Below are 20,823 nucleotides of genomic sequence, written 5' to 3'. Positions count from 1 at the left end.
TAGAGATTTTTATGCTAGATCACAAAGATCCCCAGAACAGAGTGTAAAGAGGATTCTTCCACTAACATTTCAAACAGTAGGTAGTTTTTCTAACAGATCAACAGATCAAAAGGTATCAGCATGTAATAATACAATCTTGTATGAAAAATCCTGTCATTTTGGCCATTAATGTCTTCATCTGATAAGACACATTTAAAATAATTCAGTGTTGCTATTTTCAGACTAACTAGTGGAAAACAGAAACTGTTTCCAGAACACTTTTAAAACAGATCAAGCAACTTTATATTTGACCAATAATTAAGAGTGCCAATGGAAACTATACACCTACCTCGCAGTGATAATCAAATATTGCACTTTCAGTAGTATTTGCTGATTCTTCTTTTTCAGCACACGTTTCAAAGGATGAAGGTGGCTAGTATTAAAAAAAAAAAAAAGAAAAAAAAAGAGCGAGAGAAAATGATCTATCAGGCTAATAAAGAATACAACTGCTGCTGCACCGGGCAGTCTCGCAGCACAGCACTGAAGGAAACAAAGACTACTGGCAGCGTGGGGAAGTGCTCTTTCAAAGCTGTTGAGTAGGCACAAACTTCCTGTTTCAGATCAAGTGTTGTGTCTTCAACTTAAGTGTACTCTTCTTTGGTCTTGTTGGTTGTTTCGAGGTTTGTTCCGTGCCTGATCTGAACTTGAAGCAGCAGTTTCAGGTGGTAATGTCGGTTCTGTTACACTTCATACTAGAGATTGAAAAATGAAGACATGGAGTATAAGTCATAGAAAAATAGCAGTCAGAAGGTAGGAAGGAGAATACAGGCTCATTTTATTAATTTACAATCACTGGTGAAATAATACAAGGAACCTGGAATCATATTTGTTTGATGCTGATACTTCCTTTGACATCACACAATCAAAAACCTGAAATGATCAGTGCTTACTGACCCCTCCTCCCCCCAAAAACTCAAGATACAAAGTACAATAATAAACTCAGCACAAGCACTTTAAAGTACCTTGCACTGTTAAGGATTAGCAAAAAAAGGTCAAAGTTCTTGCCATCAGGGAATTTATACTCTTGCTGAGAAGGTATACAATGTGAAAAACAGTTAACAGTAGAAAATGCCAAAAAAACTATATATAGTTCAACCTATATTTGGTACCAACTATATCACATACTGTATCACACTATACTAGAAATACTAACTTATAACTGCATGTGCATCAAAACTACACAAATTGAGGTGGCTTTTAAGCAATAGGTAAAATTTGAGCGTAATTTGGAAAAATCACAAATTTTTAAGAGAAAGCAAACAGCTAGGTATTCTAGACATGGAATATCACATAAGCCAAGTCAGAGTATGCCACTAAATTCTAAGTTCCTTGCAGTAGGGACCACGTGTGCTATTTCTTACGCCCGACATCAAATGAGGTTTGCTGTATACTGCATGAATGACAGCGGAATCAATAGGCTAAAGTCTGACTAGAATAGAGAGCTAAGTTAAAGAAAACAGGCTATGTGGAGACAAGTGTACGTGAGTCGATTTGGACTGATTTTAAGTTGATGCAACAGGAAACAGCCTTAGTTCTTATACCAAGTATGAAGTCCTATGGGAGATGACTTAATCTAAAATGGAGATTTTAACAAAAAATTACTTACATGGGGAGAAAAAAAGATGGCTTTAGCTTTAGATATGCTGAGAAAGTATACTGAAAAACATTAGAAGACTGTAAGATGGTAGGTAAAACCTAGTGAAATAGCTTAGACTACGAGAGCTCAATTCTAATCAGATACTAATAAAAGGCTACGGGCTGGTTACTTAATCTCTGAATTCAGGTTTTCTCAAAGTCAAAAGGAAAACTCAGCAATAGCTCTTCTGCAGACATTTGCTGTGGCTATTTGTTACGTTCCATGACACTACATAGGTGCTTCAAATACCCACTTCTGTTAATGATCGTTTGATTTCTCTACCTCCCTACCCACTGTCACAGTCTTACCAATATTTCCTTCAAAGAAGTATCTTTTGTACTCATCCTTTAACCTAAATAGCATCATAGCTTAGTCCAGGTGCTTAGCACACCTACCAACTTCTACAATAGGTGGCTTTCATTTTGCCACAGAATACTGAAGACTAATCTATCTAAAACTCCAATTACATCTTATGTCCTCATCCAAAATCTTTAGTAATTCTTTTTTCATAATCTAGAGGTGAATTATCTTAATCCTGGCTTCACTTCCAACCCAACCATACTGGCGACTTAAAATTCGATAGCCAGGGCCACCCTGGTGGTGCAGTCTCAGCACAATGAGGCTATAGGAAGTCACTGCAGCAAGAGTTTGATGCCCAGCCAAGATGCTGCCTGACCCACATGGCACAGCAGACTTCCTGTGCTGCACACTGACCCCCGCAGTAGTTTACTTCAGTCTGCCTGTTCTGCTCCCCACTCTCTCTGTCTCTAGTGAATCTGCTCAACCCAAGAACTGGCCTATACCCAGTTCTTGGATACATTAAAAAAAAAAAAAAAGCTTGGATCCCACCAGGAGATTCTAATAATTTAGGTTTTCTAGATTAGGTCCCAGGTTTTGGTATAATTTCTTTATCCCTCTTCCCTCAAGATGTTTCTGCTTTGTAGCTGGCCTGTATTTCTAAATGCACACAAAATCTGGGGTGTAGGCTGGAGGAGAAGGGGAGAGGATTCACCAGAGACAGAGTGGGGAGAATAGGCGGGTCAGGAGTCTGCCACGCCGTGAGGGTCACCTCCCTGGCCAGGCATCAAACTCATGCTGCAGTAGCTGCTGATGGCTTCATGGTGCTAACCCTTGTGCTACCTTTCCATCTTTACCTTCGACTGCACTCCCAGATCTTCTAAACAGGTCCCGCCATAAACCTTAAACACATTTCTTAGTAGTCATGAATTCTAATATTCGTGCACACATGGGTCTTCCCACAAAGAAAGTAATTCTGCCATCTTTAAGATAAAGTCTGTCTCGACTACTTCATTTCTACTCTGCCAAGGCATTAACAACCACCCACCACATGCCTTTCTTTTTGGTACCAAATCATAATACATTTTGCTCACTTCCATGTTTTTGCTCTTCCATTATTTCAAATTTCTGAGAAACTTACCTTATTTCAAATATATTTTCACAGCCCCCCATTAGCAAAGCCAAAACTAATATGAAAAAGGTAGTAACCCATAATGTGTGAAGAACACAACTCAAAGTACAGGTCTATTGACAATCTTTTTGGTTTTGATTAGCTGTATAATTTCTTAATTATTTAATCAAGAAAGAATCTCTTCTTTTAATAATACAGCATGGTACATTGCTTTTACCTTTTTATCTTAGGTCTACTAATGACTCCAAAGACTTCCAACTTGCTCTCTGATAAAATAGATAAAAAATTTTATCAAACTGCTAAGGACAAGGCTTGTGTTTGGGGGCAAGGGACGGGGCAAAGGAGAGAAGTAATAATCAGGACATTCAATTTATCTTGAAAACTTGAATTAGCCTAACCCAGTCTAAAGTGTTATATTTTTGTTAAATACTATCAAGATTCTTTAGAAAAAGATTAAGACTTCCAAAATCTAAAATCTGGAGAAATGCATTATCTAGTCTTGGGCATCAATGAAATCTATTTGGGTCAATTAAAACACAAACAAATCCACCAACAATCATGAATGAGTGGTCGAAATGTTTCATTAGTATCTTAAGCTAGGAGATTTCTATGGTTAAGCTGTGAATCATAACCGCACATAATAGAACAGTTAAAAGGTACTAGCTGAGCAGTTTAATAAAATCAGCTATCCACCCATTGCCAAGATTATTAACAGGGGAGGTATTCTCCACTTCTTTTACCTTAACCCTCTGAACACAGTGCATCCTTTCCACCCCCATCAAAAGCTAGACACCTGAAAAACAGAACCACATGAAATACAGAATACCAGTAAAAAAAACTAACAATTTAAAGGTGGACATTGAAACACTGCCTGATTGCTAATAATCAACTCCCTTTTCCTTTGCTCTGTATGGAAACACTATCACCATTAGTTAATTATCAGCTATTACATCGTGTTGTTTTAGGAGTTAATTTCTTTACTTGAACTGATCATCCAAATTAAGTTATTTCCCTATTTCACCTGTCTTAAAATTATCATTACCTGTTTTGTCATTTCCTGTCTCCATCAGTTTGCTGCTTTATCTCCAAGGCTGAGCAGAAGCTAGGCACACAGCAGGCACTGAATTAATACATGTTGAACTAATACACTTATGCGGTAGGTGATTAGTCTAAAATGTATCACATTACCCAGTGTATCATTTTGACAAAATTATTCTCAAAAGTTTGTACAGTACTCACAGGGCAGAAAGTTAATAAAAGACTGAATCAGTCTACAAGTGTTTCCTCCCAACCCACTTCCTTCAAAGAATACCTTCAGCACAACTCATGTAAGTATCATGAGGCTAAAAGGCTCTATTGTTGATTTATAGGAGTAAGTTTTGCCTTAGCTTCCAAATTCATGTTTTTTGATTTACTCTACCTTAAGACAAAGGCGCAAGTATATACATATTTGATGTAACTGAAGTAAATGCCTAAAAGGCTTGACTTCATTTTTACTTTACACTAAATAACCAACTTGATACAAGTTATTACAGCTGCATGAATATATTACTGCACTGTTTTGTAAATATTTAGTAGTAACAGCTGTGCTGGACAGTTACCCAGACTAAGTTATTTATTAGTATAGACCCATGCATGGCTTTCACATAGCATTAACACCAGTGTGGGAAGAAAGTGGAAGAAATGCTCTAGACCCCAAATAGAGTGCAACGCACACATGTAATTTCAAATTTTAAGTAACCATATTATTAACGCCAAAGGGAACAGGTGGAACATTTTAATTAAACATCTTACAGACCAAATAGATCAGTTATTTACCAAAGGTAACAAGTCTTTAAATACTGCAATTATTTTGAAATTCAATGGTTCATTTTACAATTACAGCACATTGCAATTCAGAATTGTGCAGTTCAAGTGTACACGATTAGGGATCAGAATAGGTGTAGACTGGTGGGGCCACTGCAAAAAGAAAGAAAATGGCATGCCCCAAAAGTCAAAGTAAATATAAAACCCCTGGACAGAGACTTTCAACAATAAAAGGCAGAGTACCTACCTAAACTAGGCATAGCAGGAGAGTACAGTTACTACATCTGAGAACTGAAAGTGCTAATAACTACCCAGTTATAGACTAGACGTAGCTGCAAATCAATGGATAACATACATGCTCAAAGTGAAGAAAATGCTGATCAAATTATTTTCAACTACACAATAGTTTTGCCTCAGCATGAAGGATGTTTAATATCTAAATTCTAAAAAATAAAAATTAAAAATCATTCAATACTTCTGAAACAGTCTAATAGCCCTAATGCAAACTATAACGCACAATAAAACACCAAAGAAATTCTTCAGACTTGGCATTAAGAACTGAACTAGTCCTTTTTTTTTTTTAACCAGGTACTTACATACTCAGATGGAAACACATTCTAACAAGACAAAGGAATTTTTTAATCCTGACTTGACAAGAGGCTTATTTAACAGCAAGGAATGATGGGATTTAAAAACACAAGTCACTCCCATTGCAGCATGGTCACCACAGAAGACACTCTAGCTACTAAATCACTAAAAATACAGTTGTAATTTTTCTGGCTATAATTCCTAATTATTAAAAACCTTACAGTGCTCATAAAGTTTGGGAAACAGCCCTCAAATCCCTTTGTTTTTGAAGAGACAAAGATAAGTAAGCAATCAATTCTGTTTGTTTAACAAAATCTCACGACTTTTATTTTGTAACACAGTCCAAAAATTCAACTACTTAGAAAACTGTAAAATGGCATTTCCATGCACCAACTACCATGTCAAAAGTCTTTACTACAATGTGAATGAACTTAGTGCCATTGAATGGACATTTAAATATATGTTAAAATGGTAAATTTTCTTTTGTATATTCTGCAGCTTAAAAATTTAAGTAAAAAAAAAAAAAATGCTGGAGAGCCAGACTCCATGCCCTTAGCTTAGCTGAAAGAAGGAAAAAACTAAGAGCAGAATAAAGCACACTGGCAGGTTTCACACCCTCACTTTTATTTACTAGGAATTTACCAGAATGGCAACCACTCTTTCAAAGGTCATACTTATTAAGTCACAACTTATTTACAAAAGAAGGAAACATATCTACTGTGCCTCAAATACTTTACTTTTCAACTCAGCTGCTATAAATACTCATGTGGATGGTAAACATCCAGAGCAGCTGCAAAATCACTCAAACTATTAGTTACCACCTCTTTCATTTTGGCCTACAGACAATAGGAGACAAAAGAAACAAGATTGAATATTTGACTAAAATACTTTTGATTAGTGTAAAAGGAGACAATGATGCAGCTACTCACTGTAGTGCTGAGAACCTTGCTTCTAGAGAGTCAAAATGAAAGTCAGCGTTTTGGTAGCTCTTTTGAGGGCGGCCAATTTATACCGTCCTCATAAAAAGCTAGGCCTCTCCAAAATAGTAGTATTTAACCAACACAGTGCCTTTGCTCGTCCCACCTCCTTTCCTCTCTTAATCGTCTTCCAGCTGCTTTTAAAGAGCACCACATTCTTTCATTTTAAACGCAAACCAAGGATATTAACCTTGCTCAACACCATTCAGGTGTTTTGTCTTTGCAGCCCTAAGACTTTTAGGGAGTGTCCCTGTTCTCACTTGTGAATCAAGCAAGAGAACCATCTAGATGTTCCTAAAGGAAAACTTGAAAGCCAGATGAAATGGTGGCACCAGGAAATTTCCTATTTGGATGGCAAGTTGAAAGTGTGTCGACCAGGACGCTAAAAAACGAACTATATAAACGAAATGACGAAGACAACTGAAACATTGCACAATATGGGCCAGGCTCTTGCACCATAAAAGCCAGAAGTGGTGATAGGGAGGACTGCGCCGGGTGGGCGCATGACCCATCCTTAGGAAAGAGTCGTGAAAGCCACGTGCCTAAGATGAGGGTCTGGTTCCCTTTAGAAGCTGAACGGAAGGTGAAGAAGGTAAGCCTGAGTGTTGAGAATCAAGACAGCCCTAGGGAGTGGGTGCGAGCTTGACAATCTGAACCGCGACTTCGCCTGGAGGGACGGGGGAAAGGCGATGCCCCAAGCACTTGGATGAAGCGGGGTCTCGGTTCCTACACAAAGGAGGCGCCTCGGCCGCACTGTGCTCTGGTATTCGTAGTCTGACCCCTAACTGGCGACGATCAGAAAATTACAGCGTCCAAGGTGAGAACAGGCCCCCTCCGGAGCCTCAGGCTCCTCCAGCCTCACACAAAGGACCGCGCCACCACCCCCCTCGCCCCGCCCGCCGGGACTTGTAGTTCTCGTTTCCTCCGCCAAGCCGCAAAGCAGGAAGCGGCCAGACTACAGCTCCCAGCAGCCTCTGCGCCCGAGCCCCGCACCCCTTCCTCCATCTTGGCTGCGGTCGGAGCCTCCATTTTCGCTCCCTCCCCCCACTTAAGTCACCACCACCACCATCAGCACGCGCGACCGCCGGGCCTCGACTCTTCGCCTCGGCTCTGTGGGCTGACGTGGAGTGCAGACGGTTGAACAGAGGCCTGGAGGAAAAGCTCGGGGTGGGAACGCGGATGAGATCGTCTCTACCCGGATCTTTAGGAGTGCCCACCTTGACTCAGAAGTCTCTCCCGCTAGTACTGGTCTTCTCATTCCCTCTTAGCCTGGTTTTTTGCTACCCCCATTTGGACCCTAAGGTCGTACTCACCCCAACAGCTCAGCGCCCCCTCTCCAGCGCCGCCATAAGCAGCACGGCCCGGTACGTAGGAATAAATCTCGCTTCTCTCGCGAGAGTTGCGGGCTCCGAGCGCGTGCACAGGAAGGGAGGGGGGGGCGTGCTCCTAACACGCTTGCGCACAAGAGCTGAGTGACGGCAGTCTGTGCGCTGTACTTAACCATAACCAAGATGGTGGCTTCATTCCCTTACATTTCCCTACCCCCCCTTTTCACCCCCCCCAGCCCCCCAAATGAGTTGCAGGAAACAATCTCGGTGTTTACTGACTCCGCTGGGACGCAAAGGCTGGGGTGGAGAGTGACTCGGCGTCTCTAGTCTTTGCAAGTCTGATTATACTTTAAGCGGCAAGACCAAGTAAACCCTGAAGGCGAACATGTTTGAAGATATCCAGGAATGTCATATAAAGAATTTCTGTTTCCATCGATAATCCAGAAGCCTCCAAACTCCAGGTTCCCGTCCTTATAATGCAAACCTTCTTTCACTTACCGGGTTCATTATTAAATAGTCAGGTGTAGAGCGAGGTAATTTGTAAGTCTTAACTGAGATTTTTGTGACGGCCAGAGTTGTGCACGGTAGCATAATCATTAAAAACAAGTCTCCCCACCCCACTCTCCAAATAAGAACTTCAACTGACCTTTTTAGTTACCAGAAAAAAACTGTAGTCTACCTGGTAATTAGAAAGGCTGAAGCAGTAACCAAATGGTTGAAATCAAGGTGGGTGGTTCATCCAATGGAATGAGAGGAAAGAGAATGGTTAATTCTAGCCACAAAAATGTTCAATGAATTATCCCTTTGCAAACAGAGCAAGCCCCTTTGGGGGTGAATGCTCTTCAGAGATTCTGTGGCTCCCTCCCTTGACAGTTTTGGATAAACTGACCAGGAACACTCCTGAGATCTCTCCCACCCACTTTTTTTCCCTTTGAAGGCATCTCAGGTGTGTCATCGCTGGGATGTATACATTAATAATGTCAATTGCATGCATTTGTTCTCAAGGACCTTTCACTTTTCCAGACTAGTGTGCAAATCTAAATGTGCACAATGAAATAAGTGGACTACAAGAAAGGTGCACAGTGTTAAGAGAATGTACTCTCCAATTCTGAGCAAATCATTTTTAAAGAGTTTTTACTTTTATTATTTTCTTTTTTAAGTAAAAATCTTGAATACTAAGAGGTTGATGTTTAAGATTTTTCTCACCTCTGTTGCTATTAGTCCAATCTGATACATACTATCTTCAAATTGTCTCCTTGTTACCTTTCCTAGTTGCTAGACACAGATGCTTGCTTTCCTTTCAATGGTTACATTGTTCATTCCGTCTTGATAATCAGTATATACTAGTTAGTAGTACTAGCTACAATCATATTTGCATCCCTGATTACTATTTCTGGTAGAGAGAACCCTCAAAAGCTTGTTGAATAGATAGCACTGAACAGTGTGAGGCGTTATTAAAGAGAACGCCGTGCTTTTTCACTAGGCTGCAGGACACAACTTGGGGTAAACCAGGCTACCACTCATCCTTCAGCAGCCACAGTGAGTTAGGTCCCAGGCCATCACTTACCGGTGTGCCACCAGCGCCAGGCTCTTGGGAAGGGACAAAACTGCCTTGCACAACAGCCTTTGGGTTGGCCTACTGGACTCTGCGGACACCACTTGTGATAGGAGTAGCTTTGGAAACTCCCTCCTTTCCCCTAATATACCCTCTGTTAATAAACCCTGTTCCTGCACCTGGAGCCTGAGCCCTGTCTTACAACTGTGAGCACCTGGGTGAGGACCCACACACCATGCCCTTCCCCAGATGTTGTACAGCATCAGAGTCACTGGTAAATACAAAGGCTATGGTTATGCGGAATTCTTAGGTGAGGAAGATGCTGATTTAACATACATACGATTAAGATCATAAAATATTAAATTACATAACTATGGGAAGCCAATATGGGTAAGCAGGGCATCAATTCACAACAAAAACCTACATGTGGGGCCAATATTTTCACTGGGAACCTGGACCTGGAGGTTGATGAGAAATTGCTTTATACTTTTAGCACCTTTGGGGGTCATCTTAAAACCTGGCACAGGCAACTCCAGACTACGCCTTTACTGATATTGCTTCATTTGATGCTGTACATGCAGCAATTGAAGCCATGGAGAGGCAGGACCTCTGTAACCATCCTATTGCTGTATCCTGTGCCTTCAAGGATGCCAAGGGTAGGCACCATGACTCAGCAGACGAGCGACTTCTGGCAGGCCAGAACCTACTCTTCCAGGCTCACTGCTCTCGCCAGCTGTTTGTACATGCCTCTACTCTGCTCCCAGTCCTATGGCGTCATCACTGGCATCTGGCTTCCTCCTACAGGTACGCCTCTTCCTGGCTGCTCACCACACCTAGTGCTGCCTCAGAGCCTTTTCACCTGGGATATCCCCAGCCATTTCTTCCACACATATGACTCCCAGGGCCAGAGGACATGACTTCCCATCTACAGGACCTCAGGGACTGGACTCCCTAGACCTTCATAGTCACATCCTATCTGTCATGGGATGCCCTATCTGTCATGTCTCAGACATAGCTGGCCCACGGAGGTCTCATGGCTAAAGACACCCCCAGCCAGGCCCCTAAGCTCTGAGGAGCAGCTGCCGCACACAGACCGCTGCTGGAACACCTCATCCTGAACCTCATGGGCGTGCTCCCCAGCTCTCCTATGGGTCCCCTGGTCCTCAGCATGACATGGTATATGTGTGGCCCTTCTCCACTAACATTCTCCCATGGATATATGGGCTGGGTGGTGGGGAGTGCTAGGAGGCCTCCCTCCACCCATATCCACTCTGTGGCCTCCAAGCCCTTCTCATTACCCACTTTAAGGCCCTTATTTTCCTGTTATTTCCTCCCAACCTCCCAATATCTTTCAATTCCTTGGACCAACTGGAGTAGCTGTTCCTTGGGGCCTAGGCCCTAATTCCTCTCAGGTCTGTTTTATTGTTTGTTAAAGGACAGGTTTATTAGGAGAAAGGGGTTAAAGAGAGGCACGTGCACAGTCTCAAGTGGGCAGAAGAGCAGCCTTTCAGGTCTGTTATTTCTTTTAAGCGTAATTTTTTAAAAAACTAAACTCAGGCCCTCCCTGGTGGCGCAGCGGGTTAAAGCCCAGCACTGAGAATCTAAAGCCGCTTCCGCATGAGTTCGATTCCCGCCTGCCCGGGAGGTGACCACATGGCGTGGCAGACCTCTCCTGACCCGCCCGCTGCTCCCCTCAGCAGTGTACTTCGTCGATCTGCCTGTTCTGCTCCCCACTCTGTCTCTGGTGAAGCCTCTCGCCGCCCCTGAGCCTCTGGCCTGTACCCCAGTTCTGTATGCACAAATAAATAAATCTTTAAAAAAACAAACAAACAAACAAACAAAAAAACTAAACTCATTGTTAAAAAGTTAGGAAATGGATGTTCTGCTGGGCAAAAACATACCCAGGTGCTTGTTTCTTTTGTCCAATTTTTTCACGGCATCTTGTATTTTACTGTTTTCATTTTAACAAACACACAACAAACACAAAGCTCTGTCTGGCCTGTCACAGGGGCTAGGCAGGCCTCTTGGTTCAGCCCAGCAGCATTTTCTGAGGACTCATTATAGTGGCCTGCATCTCGGATGGGGCCTGCCTAGTCTTCCCAAAATTCCCTTGGATTTTGTTCCTCAGTCCCTTCCAGTGCCAATCTGTCACACCTACTAGTCCCACCCCAAGCTGCAGGGGATAAAAGAGGCTCACAGGGGAGAGGGGACTTTCCCGAGGCCACGCATAGCTGGAGCTCTAATCCAGGCCTCTGGGCCTTGCTTCAGACTGACTTCTGGCTTTAGACTGCATTAGGGCCCATTTCCCCTAGTAAGATTAAAATAGAACTATAATTACCTGTGGGATAGCCCTTAATTCTCCCAGGATGTAAAAGGGCTTGTGTAAAAGCAGAGGTTGGCAAACCTTTTCTCTGAAGGACCAAAAAGTCCATATTTTACAAAGTGCAGTCGCCTCGAATGTTCCACTCTGCTGCTGTAAGAGAGGAGCCCACAGCTGAGTGTGACTGTGTCCACTAGAGCTTTATAAGCACTAAAGTTTGAATTTTGTTAAGATTTTCATATGTCATGAACTCATATTTCTTTCCCCACAACCTAAAAATGTAAAAACCTTTCTTAGCTCCTTACTTTCTGTTGGTGGAAATAGCAAGAGCTTTCCTTTCTTTGGTCATGCTGCTGGGAATGAAGCCAGTTTTGCTTATGCTTAGAAGCACTGCACCATGGCCCTGCAGGTATAAGATATATCCCAACTTCAGAGATGCTAAATATTAAATAAAACTGAACTTTAGGATCAGTAACATGGAAACACTCCTGTCAATTCCTTCATATTCCCAGAAGTTAACATGACGTGGTGAGTGAATGATAATTAACACTCGGAAGGTTGTACCTCTGTAGCATTTCTGGAGCATGACAAAAGCATTGTTGGCTGTGAGTACGAGTGGTTAATACGCCCTCACTCACCATGAAAGTTGCTGTGAGAAAACTAAGTGAATATGAAAGTTCACATTAAAATATGAAATGTAGCTGCTCCTATAACATGGAGAATTAAATAATTAAAAAATGTCAGATATTACCAAGGATCTTAAAAATGTATACTTTATTATATATGTACCCTTTAATACACTGTAGACACATGATGAAATGCACATTGATGAAAATGAATGACAGCTATACACAAAATTATGAATCTGAAATTCATAATGCTGAGTGAAAAACAAATCCTCATAGACTACATCTCATGATGTTAATTTTATAGAGCTCAAAAAAAATTAAAATATTTCTTGAGGGACACATACATATTTAGGTCTTTTTACATGTGATAAAATTATTAAAAAGGCAGAGCAGTGGAGACAGTAAAAGAGCTCAAGTAGATAAGTGCCAAGTATGGGTTATATTCTAATTATTAAATTAAGTGAATTATTATACTTGATTATGTATTTACAAAACACATTTATCCCTTAAAGTGGCAAATATTACTTTAAAATATTTTAAGTGCAAAATGATGCATAAAGTGTTGACAGTTTATATTTGCATGTATTTTTAAACACTATTTGATCAGATTATAGGCAATTCAGGTTAATTTTAACAAAAATGTGATGTTATTAGGTTACTAGAATTCTCAGGAGCTCTAGGGCAGACAGAAAACCAGAATTAGAGGCTACAAGCCCGTGACTGTTGGCTGCTGGCTTCAGTGAAGATCCACCCTGTCCCCTTTCAGGCAGAGGTACTGCAGCTCACACCGTTTGCTTTGCTGACCAGACACTGAACACTGTTGCCGAGTTCACTTGGCTGTTCTTCTGCAGCGCTGTAGGAGGCAGGTGTTGCAGATCTCAACTCAAGGATTCTGCTTTGTTCCCTTTAAAGTTTAAGGCAGATATACCTAATGTTCCCCAGCTGCAAAAGAGACTGAGAAAAACTGGTACTTTCAACTTTTTTAGGAAGGAGGAAGGCTATGCACCATTAGGTGAGGAATTCTGTAAACATAGGCTAGGAGTTAAGATACTGGGTGGTGGAAAAGAAGTGTGTCTGCCACAGCCCATTCTCCGGGCTGCTCAGCATCAACACCCTCTTTCAGCTGATACTTAGACTTGTTAAAAACTACTTGGCATAAAAGGACTGTGTCAGGCCTCCCTAGTGGTGCAGCGGGTTAACGTGCAGCACTATGAAGCTGGCCACAGCCTGTGCAGCACGAGTTTGATCCCCAGCCAGGGAGGTGACCCACATGGTGGGGCAGACTTCTCCTGTCTGCTCCCCTCAGCAGTGTACTTCGTCAAGCCGTCTGTTCTGCTCCCCGCTCTGTCTCTGATGAATCCTCTCACCACCCCTGCACCTATGGCCTATCCCCCAGTTCTGTGTGCATAAACAAACAAGTCTTAAAAAAAAAAAAAAAGGACTGTGTCAGTGTTAGCTGCTTTTTCAATACTCTTTTTTTCTATCATTGATTTTACTTCACGCAATTATGTGCTCAGCCTCTTTTGCAGCTAGAAATGACCAAATAAGATGGGGAAATTTGTCTGTAACCTCTGAGAAAACTTTGCTTTTCATCATAAATGAGGGTAATAGATCTGGCATGTGCTATTTTCCACTCGCCCCCACCTGCCTTCAACATGACATCTGGCCCAGCAGCAACTTTCTTGCAATCCTAAGAACATAGCAAGAAAGATGAAAAGAAGCTAAGCAGGCAGATTTGAAAGTCAGAACTGTGTGTAATAATAAGCACAAGTTGAACACTGTTCCTTTCATACACAGTCTCAGTCACACCATTCTAGAAATCAGATAACTATATATTGTTAAAATTAACTCACTGAATTTCTATTTCCTACTACAAGGGCTGTGATTTTTTTGTTTGTTTGTTTGACTGTAATGTAGAGATTTTGCTAATGAAGAACTACCTGAACTCTGGAAAGTAGCTGTACCCTGACTTAGTGGTTAAGAATGTGTTTTTAAGTCTGTTTGGGTTTGAATCTTGGTTGTTTGGACCAAACAACCTGTACCTTGGTATCTGTAAAATGAGGTGCAATCAAAATAAAGATTTTATAATAATTAGAAAGCACCTTGGTATCTGTACAAAGAGGAGCAATGAAAATATTTATAATAATTAGAAAGCACTAAACTCTCTAGTTCATTTGTTGTCTCAAGTTTAAAAAGCCCCTCCTCTGTGTCCTATACGTTCTTATATTAGACTCATTACAGTGCACTTTCATTATATATTCTTGTCTGTCTCTGCCAGATTTTCTTCAGAAAGTGTCCATACTACCCCACCTTTTTCTATTTATAACTCCAAATGAGGTGTCTAATAGGTAGTAACTAGATATTGTCAAATGAATGTCCTTAAACATTATCCAGGATTATCATTAAAATACTAACTCCTGGACTCATCCCCAAATTTCCATTTCAGTAGGTCAGTGAAACACATTTTGAGAAACACTAAAGGGCCTTCAATGTTTGAATCAATTTATGCACAGGTATTAATGTAAGTGAAATTAATAAATGAATACTGCTAATACTGAAAAAATTTTCAGTGTGAACTTGTACTCCTAAAACAGTATTGCAAACCAGTATTACCTTAATTTAAAAACGTTAAAGATTTTCAAGACACTTTCAAATTAAGCTTTAATTTATAAACTGAAAAAAATTATGAACTGATAACTTTGATGTCTAATGTGACAACAGCTCTACGACCATTCCAGAAACAACTATCTGTAAAAGTATACTGTTGGCTTATTATGTGAATGACAGATTTGAAGTCTTGTCTAGTGACAGTTTACTATATGTATATGTAGGAGAGGAAAAAACCCGATTTTTAATTTTTAAATAACTATAATCACTACTGAGTGAAATCAGCTGATACTCTCGAAGTTTGAACGAAGATTTTAAAAGCCAGTTATCACTGCAAAAAAAAAACTTTAATATCCACTCTGATCATAGTGAAGAAATAACTTCTTCCTTTCAATTTCCTAACTATCCTCTATCATCATAGCATTAACACCAGTGAGAAATTGCTGCTGATAGTTCTTTGGACTTACAATATATCAGGGTTTTGTTGAGGGGAAAGTTACCATACAATTTATTGTAATATCTGTGTAAAGAACTTTAGAAGCAACTCTAAAGGAATATAAGGCAGCTACAGGTGAGACCATGTTAGATTATCAGTGGCCCATCTCATTATGATTTTCACTGAAAGCTGCACAGCAATTAAGAAATGGTATAAGGTAGCTGCTTAATGGAAGACGGCACTTGGGGCATTAACTTGAAGGCAAACAGCTGGACGGAGAGTCCTCACTCTTGGGAGATGAAATAATACCCACACGTGGGTGGGAACATTTCTCAAATTCTGTGTAGGACTCAACAGTGGAAATGCGGCAAATTCTAAAATGACATATATCTATTTGTAAAACTCACCGCTGTGGGCAAAATTCATTAGAAATATGGGATCAGATTTCTTTTCAGATATCCTGGAGAGATTTTGTTGTTTTAACTGGAGTGAATTCTTTATGGCAGTACAAAACAGTATTTTGTATCTCACAAAATACTTTTTTTTTCTGTCTCACCCCTGCAGTATGGAGTTTAGTGTTACTGCAAAACTGTGACAAGTTTAGCATTATTTCAGTTATTTTTGGGCAAACCTAGTTTGATATATCATGTGAATTAATTTGTATGTGTGCTGCCGAAGTGACACTGACAAGAATGGATAAATCTGAAATGTGAGTAGACCGCGAGGGGACTGAGTTGTCAGTGGGCACAGCTGACCACTTAGTATCTGCTCTCAACACCGCCTTGTCCACACAGCACTACAGATATGACGGCTTTTAGTACGTGACCAAACTGTTTCCTTGGAAAAAAAAGTACTAGTAACGGAAGACGGATGTCCAGGTAAGCGTGGTACTCAGCTCTAAAGCTGCAGTTACTGTCATATAAGAACAGTAGGATGTAGGACCGAACAACTCTGATGTGACTATTACGTGCTTTTCACGTAAACTACTCAAGTTGGAGATTTCCTGGGGCAAAATTGAAACCCAATAGAATAAATAAGCGCTACTTTTAGCATTTGGACCAAGAGTGCATTATGCATGCACACACACAGGACAAGTTTCTCAGCATTCTCTGAACAACACAGTAACGATGCTACCACAAGAAAAAACAACGGAACTATTTTCAAGTATGTTTCCTGGGGACTAGCAGTAGGTTCTCTCAAATTAAGAGTGAAGACTCTTGGGTCATGAAGCGGCAACTCTTAGCACCAGAGAGACTTAAACTTCATGAAGGTGAATGAGATTACAAATCAAAGAAGCTGTTGATCTAGTTCTGTATTACTGTACTCCTTTTCTTAAATGGGAATAACCCAGGTTTATGCCAAATAGATTTAAAAAGCTAAATTGCTTACAAATGTTTTAGAATTGCAAAGCATTAAAAATCCAATAGGAAACAAAATTGCTGATTTGCAATAAAATGTTCTAAGTTTCAAGATGTGGAAAAAAAAAAGAATCAAAAAGTTAATATAAATTGAGGTCCCACAAATGAAAATTTAAAAGGTAGTCTCTTAGAAAAAGGAATGGTGAAATTCAGTCTGTATTTTTCACTAATACACTGCACACAAACATTGTTTTGTGGATCGTCAATTTTGACCATGAGTTCTAAATTGTCACTTGATACCTTAAATCAACAGGTTGGAGGCAAGACACTGAATGGATAATAGTTGATTAGGAAGACGACAGCTTCTTTCCGTGATTGCTCCTGTTGGACAATGTCTAGCAGTCATTCAGCAGTTCAATTATTTGCCTGCCTGGGAAGCAGTATCCATGGAGTTTTCCTCCCCAACCTGAAGAGACTCACTGCTAATGGACAACAATTCTCGCAGTTCCTTATTTTCAAGCTGAAAGAAAAAAAAAGATCTGTTTATTTTTGGTATTTTGATTGTCAAATCACATCAGAACATGCTGTTCTGGGTTAGAAACAAAAAGCATATTATTTTAATTTTTTTTTATTTTACAAGTTTTAAGGAAACAAAAGAACTGAGAATTTCCTAATATACTACTTATTTAACAATAACATTCTATATGCCAAGTGTTAGAACTACAAAGGAAGACAATAACAAGGTCCTACTCTGGTTGAAGAATTCACTGCTCATCATATTCTTCATGGTTCCTGCAAGCTTTATCATTGTTCTATCTTTCAGATTCCTAATAATATTTTCACTCTGCTGAATCTTCTCTATCAGAGATCCTAGTTTTGGAGAAAGGGAAGGAAAGGGAAGAGCAAACTGCTTAAGGCGCACAGAGGCACGTAGCACCTGGATGCCTCACACGTACAACACGGTGCAGTTGGTTACTCTGCTGACACCCCACTCCCTTAGGAGGACATGGTGGCTCTCGGAAGCCTGCACATTTGTCTGAGCCGAGGAAACAGAGGGAGTACTGCTGTGTCTCAGTCTCACTCCACGTTTCCACTTTGCGGAACTAGGGTACAGGCCAGAGGTGTGGGGGGCATGGAAGGTCTGAGGAGTCACCAGACGGGTGGGGAGCAGAACAGGCAGATGACAAAATACTGCTGAGGGGAGCAGCGGGTGAGAGCGGAGGGTCAGCTCCCTGGCCAGGGCTTGAATTTATGCTGAATTGGCAGTGGTCAGTTCTGCAGTGCTGTGCTGGGCTTCAACCTGTTCTGCCACCAGGGAGGGCCCTGTTCTGTCTCTTCGTAGGGCTGTTTTCATGAATAAGGTAAATCAAGGACGGTGTGATTCTATCAGTTTAACTGGCTCCTGTTCCTATTTAGGACCTTGTCTCTCCCTTGGATTTCTACAACGGGCCGCTTGCATTCTTCATCCTTATTCCCTCAGCAGGGAATTCTGCTAAACCAGAGTCATCTTCAGGTTTCCCCAAGAGTCAGAGCCCATGGTCATAAAATCTTCTACCATAAAATGTGTTTCCTTTAGTATCCTGCATTTTACTCTTTCATATCATATTGGTGCTAGTTTTCCCTTAACAGTTTATGAGCACATTAACACCCCAGTCTTTTATAATATATTCTTATTTTAGTCAAAATGTTACTTGGTAATAGCTTTTACAATTTTAGAGTTTACAGCTTATAAAGTTTTACAGGTTTTCCCTTGGCATTGTTCCCCAAAGGCAATCAATTTTAGTACTTTTATCTGCTTTCTTTTTATCTATTTCTTTATTACTTTAATCTATTTCTTAGGAACATGTGTAGAATTACTCCCGTAATTCTAAATAATATGCCTGTATTGCTATTTCCTGACCATTACTTTTAAACATATTGCTTTTGTGGCAAGGATTTTAGCTTACCTGTAATCTGTCCCTTCCACCCCCCCTTCAACCTTCTTGATATGGTAATATCTCCATTTCTCACCAGCTGGCATTTTCTTTGTTTGCTACTAATGACATTTCCTTTCTTAAAAAGAATAGGGAGGAGTTTTCACTTTAAGTCACACAAACAGGAAACACGGACACATAGCAGTGACAGGATAGTGATGACATGCATTTCAGACTCAGAGAACTCCCTGCTGTAGTGCTGTGAACCTGAAGTATTAACAATCTTACCTCTAATTGGGCTAGTTTTTCCTGAATCTTACAAAACTGGTCATCATCCACCTGAACTGCTTTCCTCATCACTTCTCCCATTTCACAGATTCTGTCAATCTGACTTTCAATTTCCTGTGGAGATAATCAAGAAAAATAATGTGTGGTGGGGGAAGCATTCTTCTCTAAAGATTTGGAGTTCCTAAGAACACATGTATTATGACATTTAAAGATTCATTTCATCGATTTTACAGAGGCTATGCTGGAGTTTCACCATAATTTGAGCTCTCAGAGGTAAGACCACAATAAATTTACTTTATAGTATTCAGTTTTTTTCACACAATTAAGTCTGATCTAATCAGCAACCACATGTCAGATAATATGTCCATGTGGCTGCTTAACTTATAAATTCCAACACTTTCAACGGCAGGAAGTTCACCACGTTCTGAAGTACCTTATTCTATCTTTGGACGTATCTCTTAACAAGTTTTTCCTAAGTCTCTTTCAAGTTTCAAGTTTTCTCCTGTAAGTCACAGAAAATAGTTTTACTTTATCTCTTTAGATGAAATCTACATATTTAAAATATCCCTGTTTCCTAACTTCTGTTAAGCCAGTAAGTGCTTATAATGGAATTAAGATGAAGTTCCACTGTGAGGTGTTGGTCTGCTCATCCAGGATTAAATGACAGAGCACATGTGACTGTACCATGACAGTTCTGAAGCACTCTATAAACATGAGAACAGTTGCTGGGTCATCCATTAAGCAACCATAGTAGAGAAACTAGGCCAGACACGTACATAGAAATAATATTTATATATTTTTTACCCCATTCACCTCTCTCCTAGCAACATAGTATAATACTATGTAGTTTTATTTTTTAAGATTTATTGTATTTACATATTTATGCATACAAGAATGGGAGTGTAGGCCAAAAGTGTGTAGGTTGGGGGTGGGGGTGGGGTTAAAGGAGTCACCAGAGACAGAGTGGGGAGGAGAACAGGCGGATTGACTGAAATGCACTGTTGGGGAGCAACAGGTAAGACAGGAGAGGTCTGCTGCACCTTGGAGGTCACCTCCCTGGCCAGGAGCGAACTCATGCCACAGTGGCTGGCCATAGCTTGATAGTGCTAAGACTTTAACCCCTGTGCCAATAGGGAGGACCTATGTAGTATGTTTTAATAAACACTGGCCTACTGCTACAGGTACTATGTTAAAGGTGAAAGGCAAGAAACAATGAAAAAAAAAAAAGAAAAAACTGAAAAGAAAATTAGAAAAATGGAAAAAAAGATGAAAGGTGAATTCATGTTCCTTATAATTAGTTTAGTGACAAGTATAACAATAACCATCCAAGTATTTATAGGGCAATGTCAATACTAATTGGCATTATGATGTTTGGTGAAAGAAACAAAGCATTTTGTTAACATCATGTAAAGACATCTTAGTAATTGAGGGAGGAACATAAGCTCCACTCAAATAAAGAACCTACTTTTGTCTTTACAAAGACAGCAAAATCAACAGTGAATGTGATGAACATAAATGGAAAAACAAACTTATTTTTTTCAAAAACAAGGATATAATCTAAAACAATTTCAAGAGTTCAGTTCTGTTCACTGAGTATTTAGCCATCAAAGTTTCTTACTGCAGAGTGAGACTGGTGAGCTTTCAGGACTGGTTCGGTGTCCACTGCTTTTTTCGCAACCATTAACTGTAACATCTGCTTCCGGTATTTGCTCATGATGAGTTCCAAAGCATCCTGGTGTTCTTCCAAAGAAATCCATAGCGCTATCAATAAATAAAATAACTTGGCAGCGACGTCTGGAAGACAGCTTTTTTCTTTTTTAAAAGATTTATTTATTTATGCATACAGAACTGGGGTACAGGCCAGAGGTGCAGGGGTGGTGAGAGGATTCACCAGAGACAGAGTGGGGAGCAGAA

At 40.4% G+C, this 20,823-nt stretch overlaps 2 protein-coding genes across 5 annotated transcripts in view; both read right to left on the bottom strand.

Annotated features, from left to right (window-relative positions):
- The window catches only part of CSDE1 (cold shock domain containing E1, RNA-binding), a 41,796-nt gene extending 33,896 nt beyond the window's left edge, over window positions 1–7,900 (bottom strand). For both annotated transcript variants that reach the window (XM_004689617.2, XM_004689619.2), the window contains exons 1-2: window positions 7,789–7,900; window positions 329–731 (exon numbers count right to left, since the gene is read on the bottom strand). The gene's annotated coding sequence lies outside the window, so the exon portion shown is untranslated. The remainder of the gene's footprint in view (window positions 1–328; window positions 732–7,788) is intronic.
- A 4,543-nt stretch (window positions 7,901–12,443) lies between these two features.
- SIKE1 (suppressor of IKBKE 1) overlaps window positions 12,444–20,823 on the bottom strand; it is a 10,149-nt gene continuing 1,769 nt past the window's right edge. Inside the window, exons 3-6 of one of the 3 annotated variants that reach the window (XR_001145846.1) lie at window positions 20,528–20,670; window positions 18,910–19,023; window positions 17,009–17,228; window positions 12,444–13,211 (exon numbers count right to left, since the gene is read on the bottom strand). Coding sequence is in view for 1 of the 3 variants with exons in the window: in XM_004689613.1 (XP_004689670.1) it covers window positions 17,127–17,228; window positions 18,910–19,023; window positions 20,528–20,670 (359 nt within the window). In the remaining 2 variants the exon portion in view is untranslated. Of the gene's footprint in view, window positions 13,212–13,684; window positions 13,998–16,984; window positions 17,229–18,909; window positions 19,024–20,527; window positions 20,671–20,823 lie in introns of those variants that run through there. The other 2 variants (XR_001145847.1, XM_004689613.1) reach the window with 2 other exon arrangements.

This window comes from Condylura cristata, unplaced genomic scaffold (genome assembly GCF_000260355.1).
Source record: "Condylura cristata isolate star-nosed mole 26May11 unplaced genomic scaffold, ConCri1.0 scaffold00026, whole genome shotgun sequence".
NCBI lineage: Eukaryota > Metazoa > Chordata > Mammalia > Eulipotyphla > Talpidae > Condylura > Condylura cristata.
The sequence above is the reverse complement of the archived record's forward strand: the minus strand, read 5'-3'. Positions and strand labels throughout refer to the sequence as shown.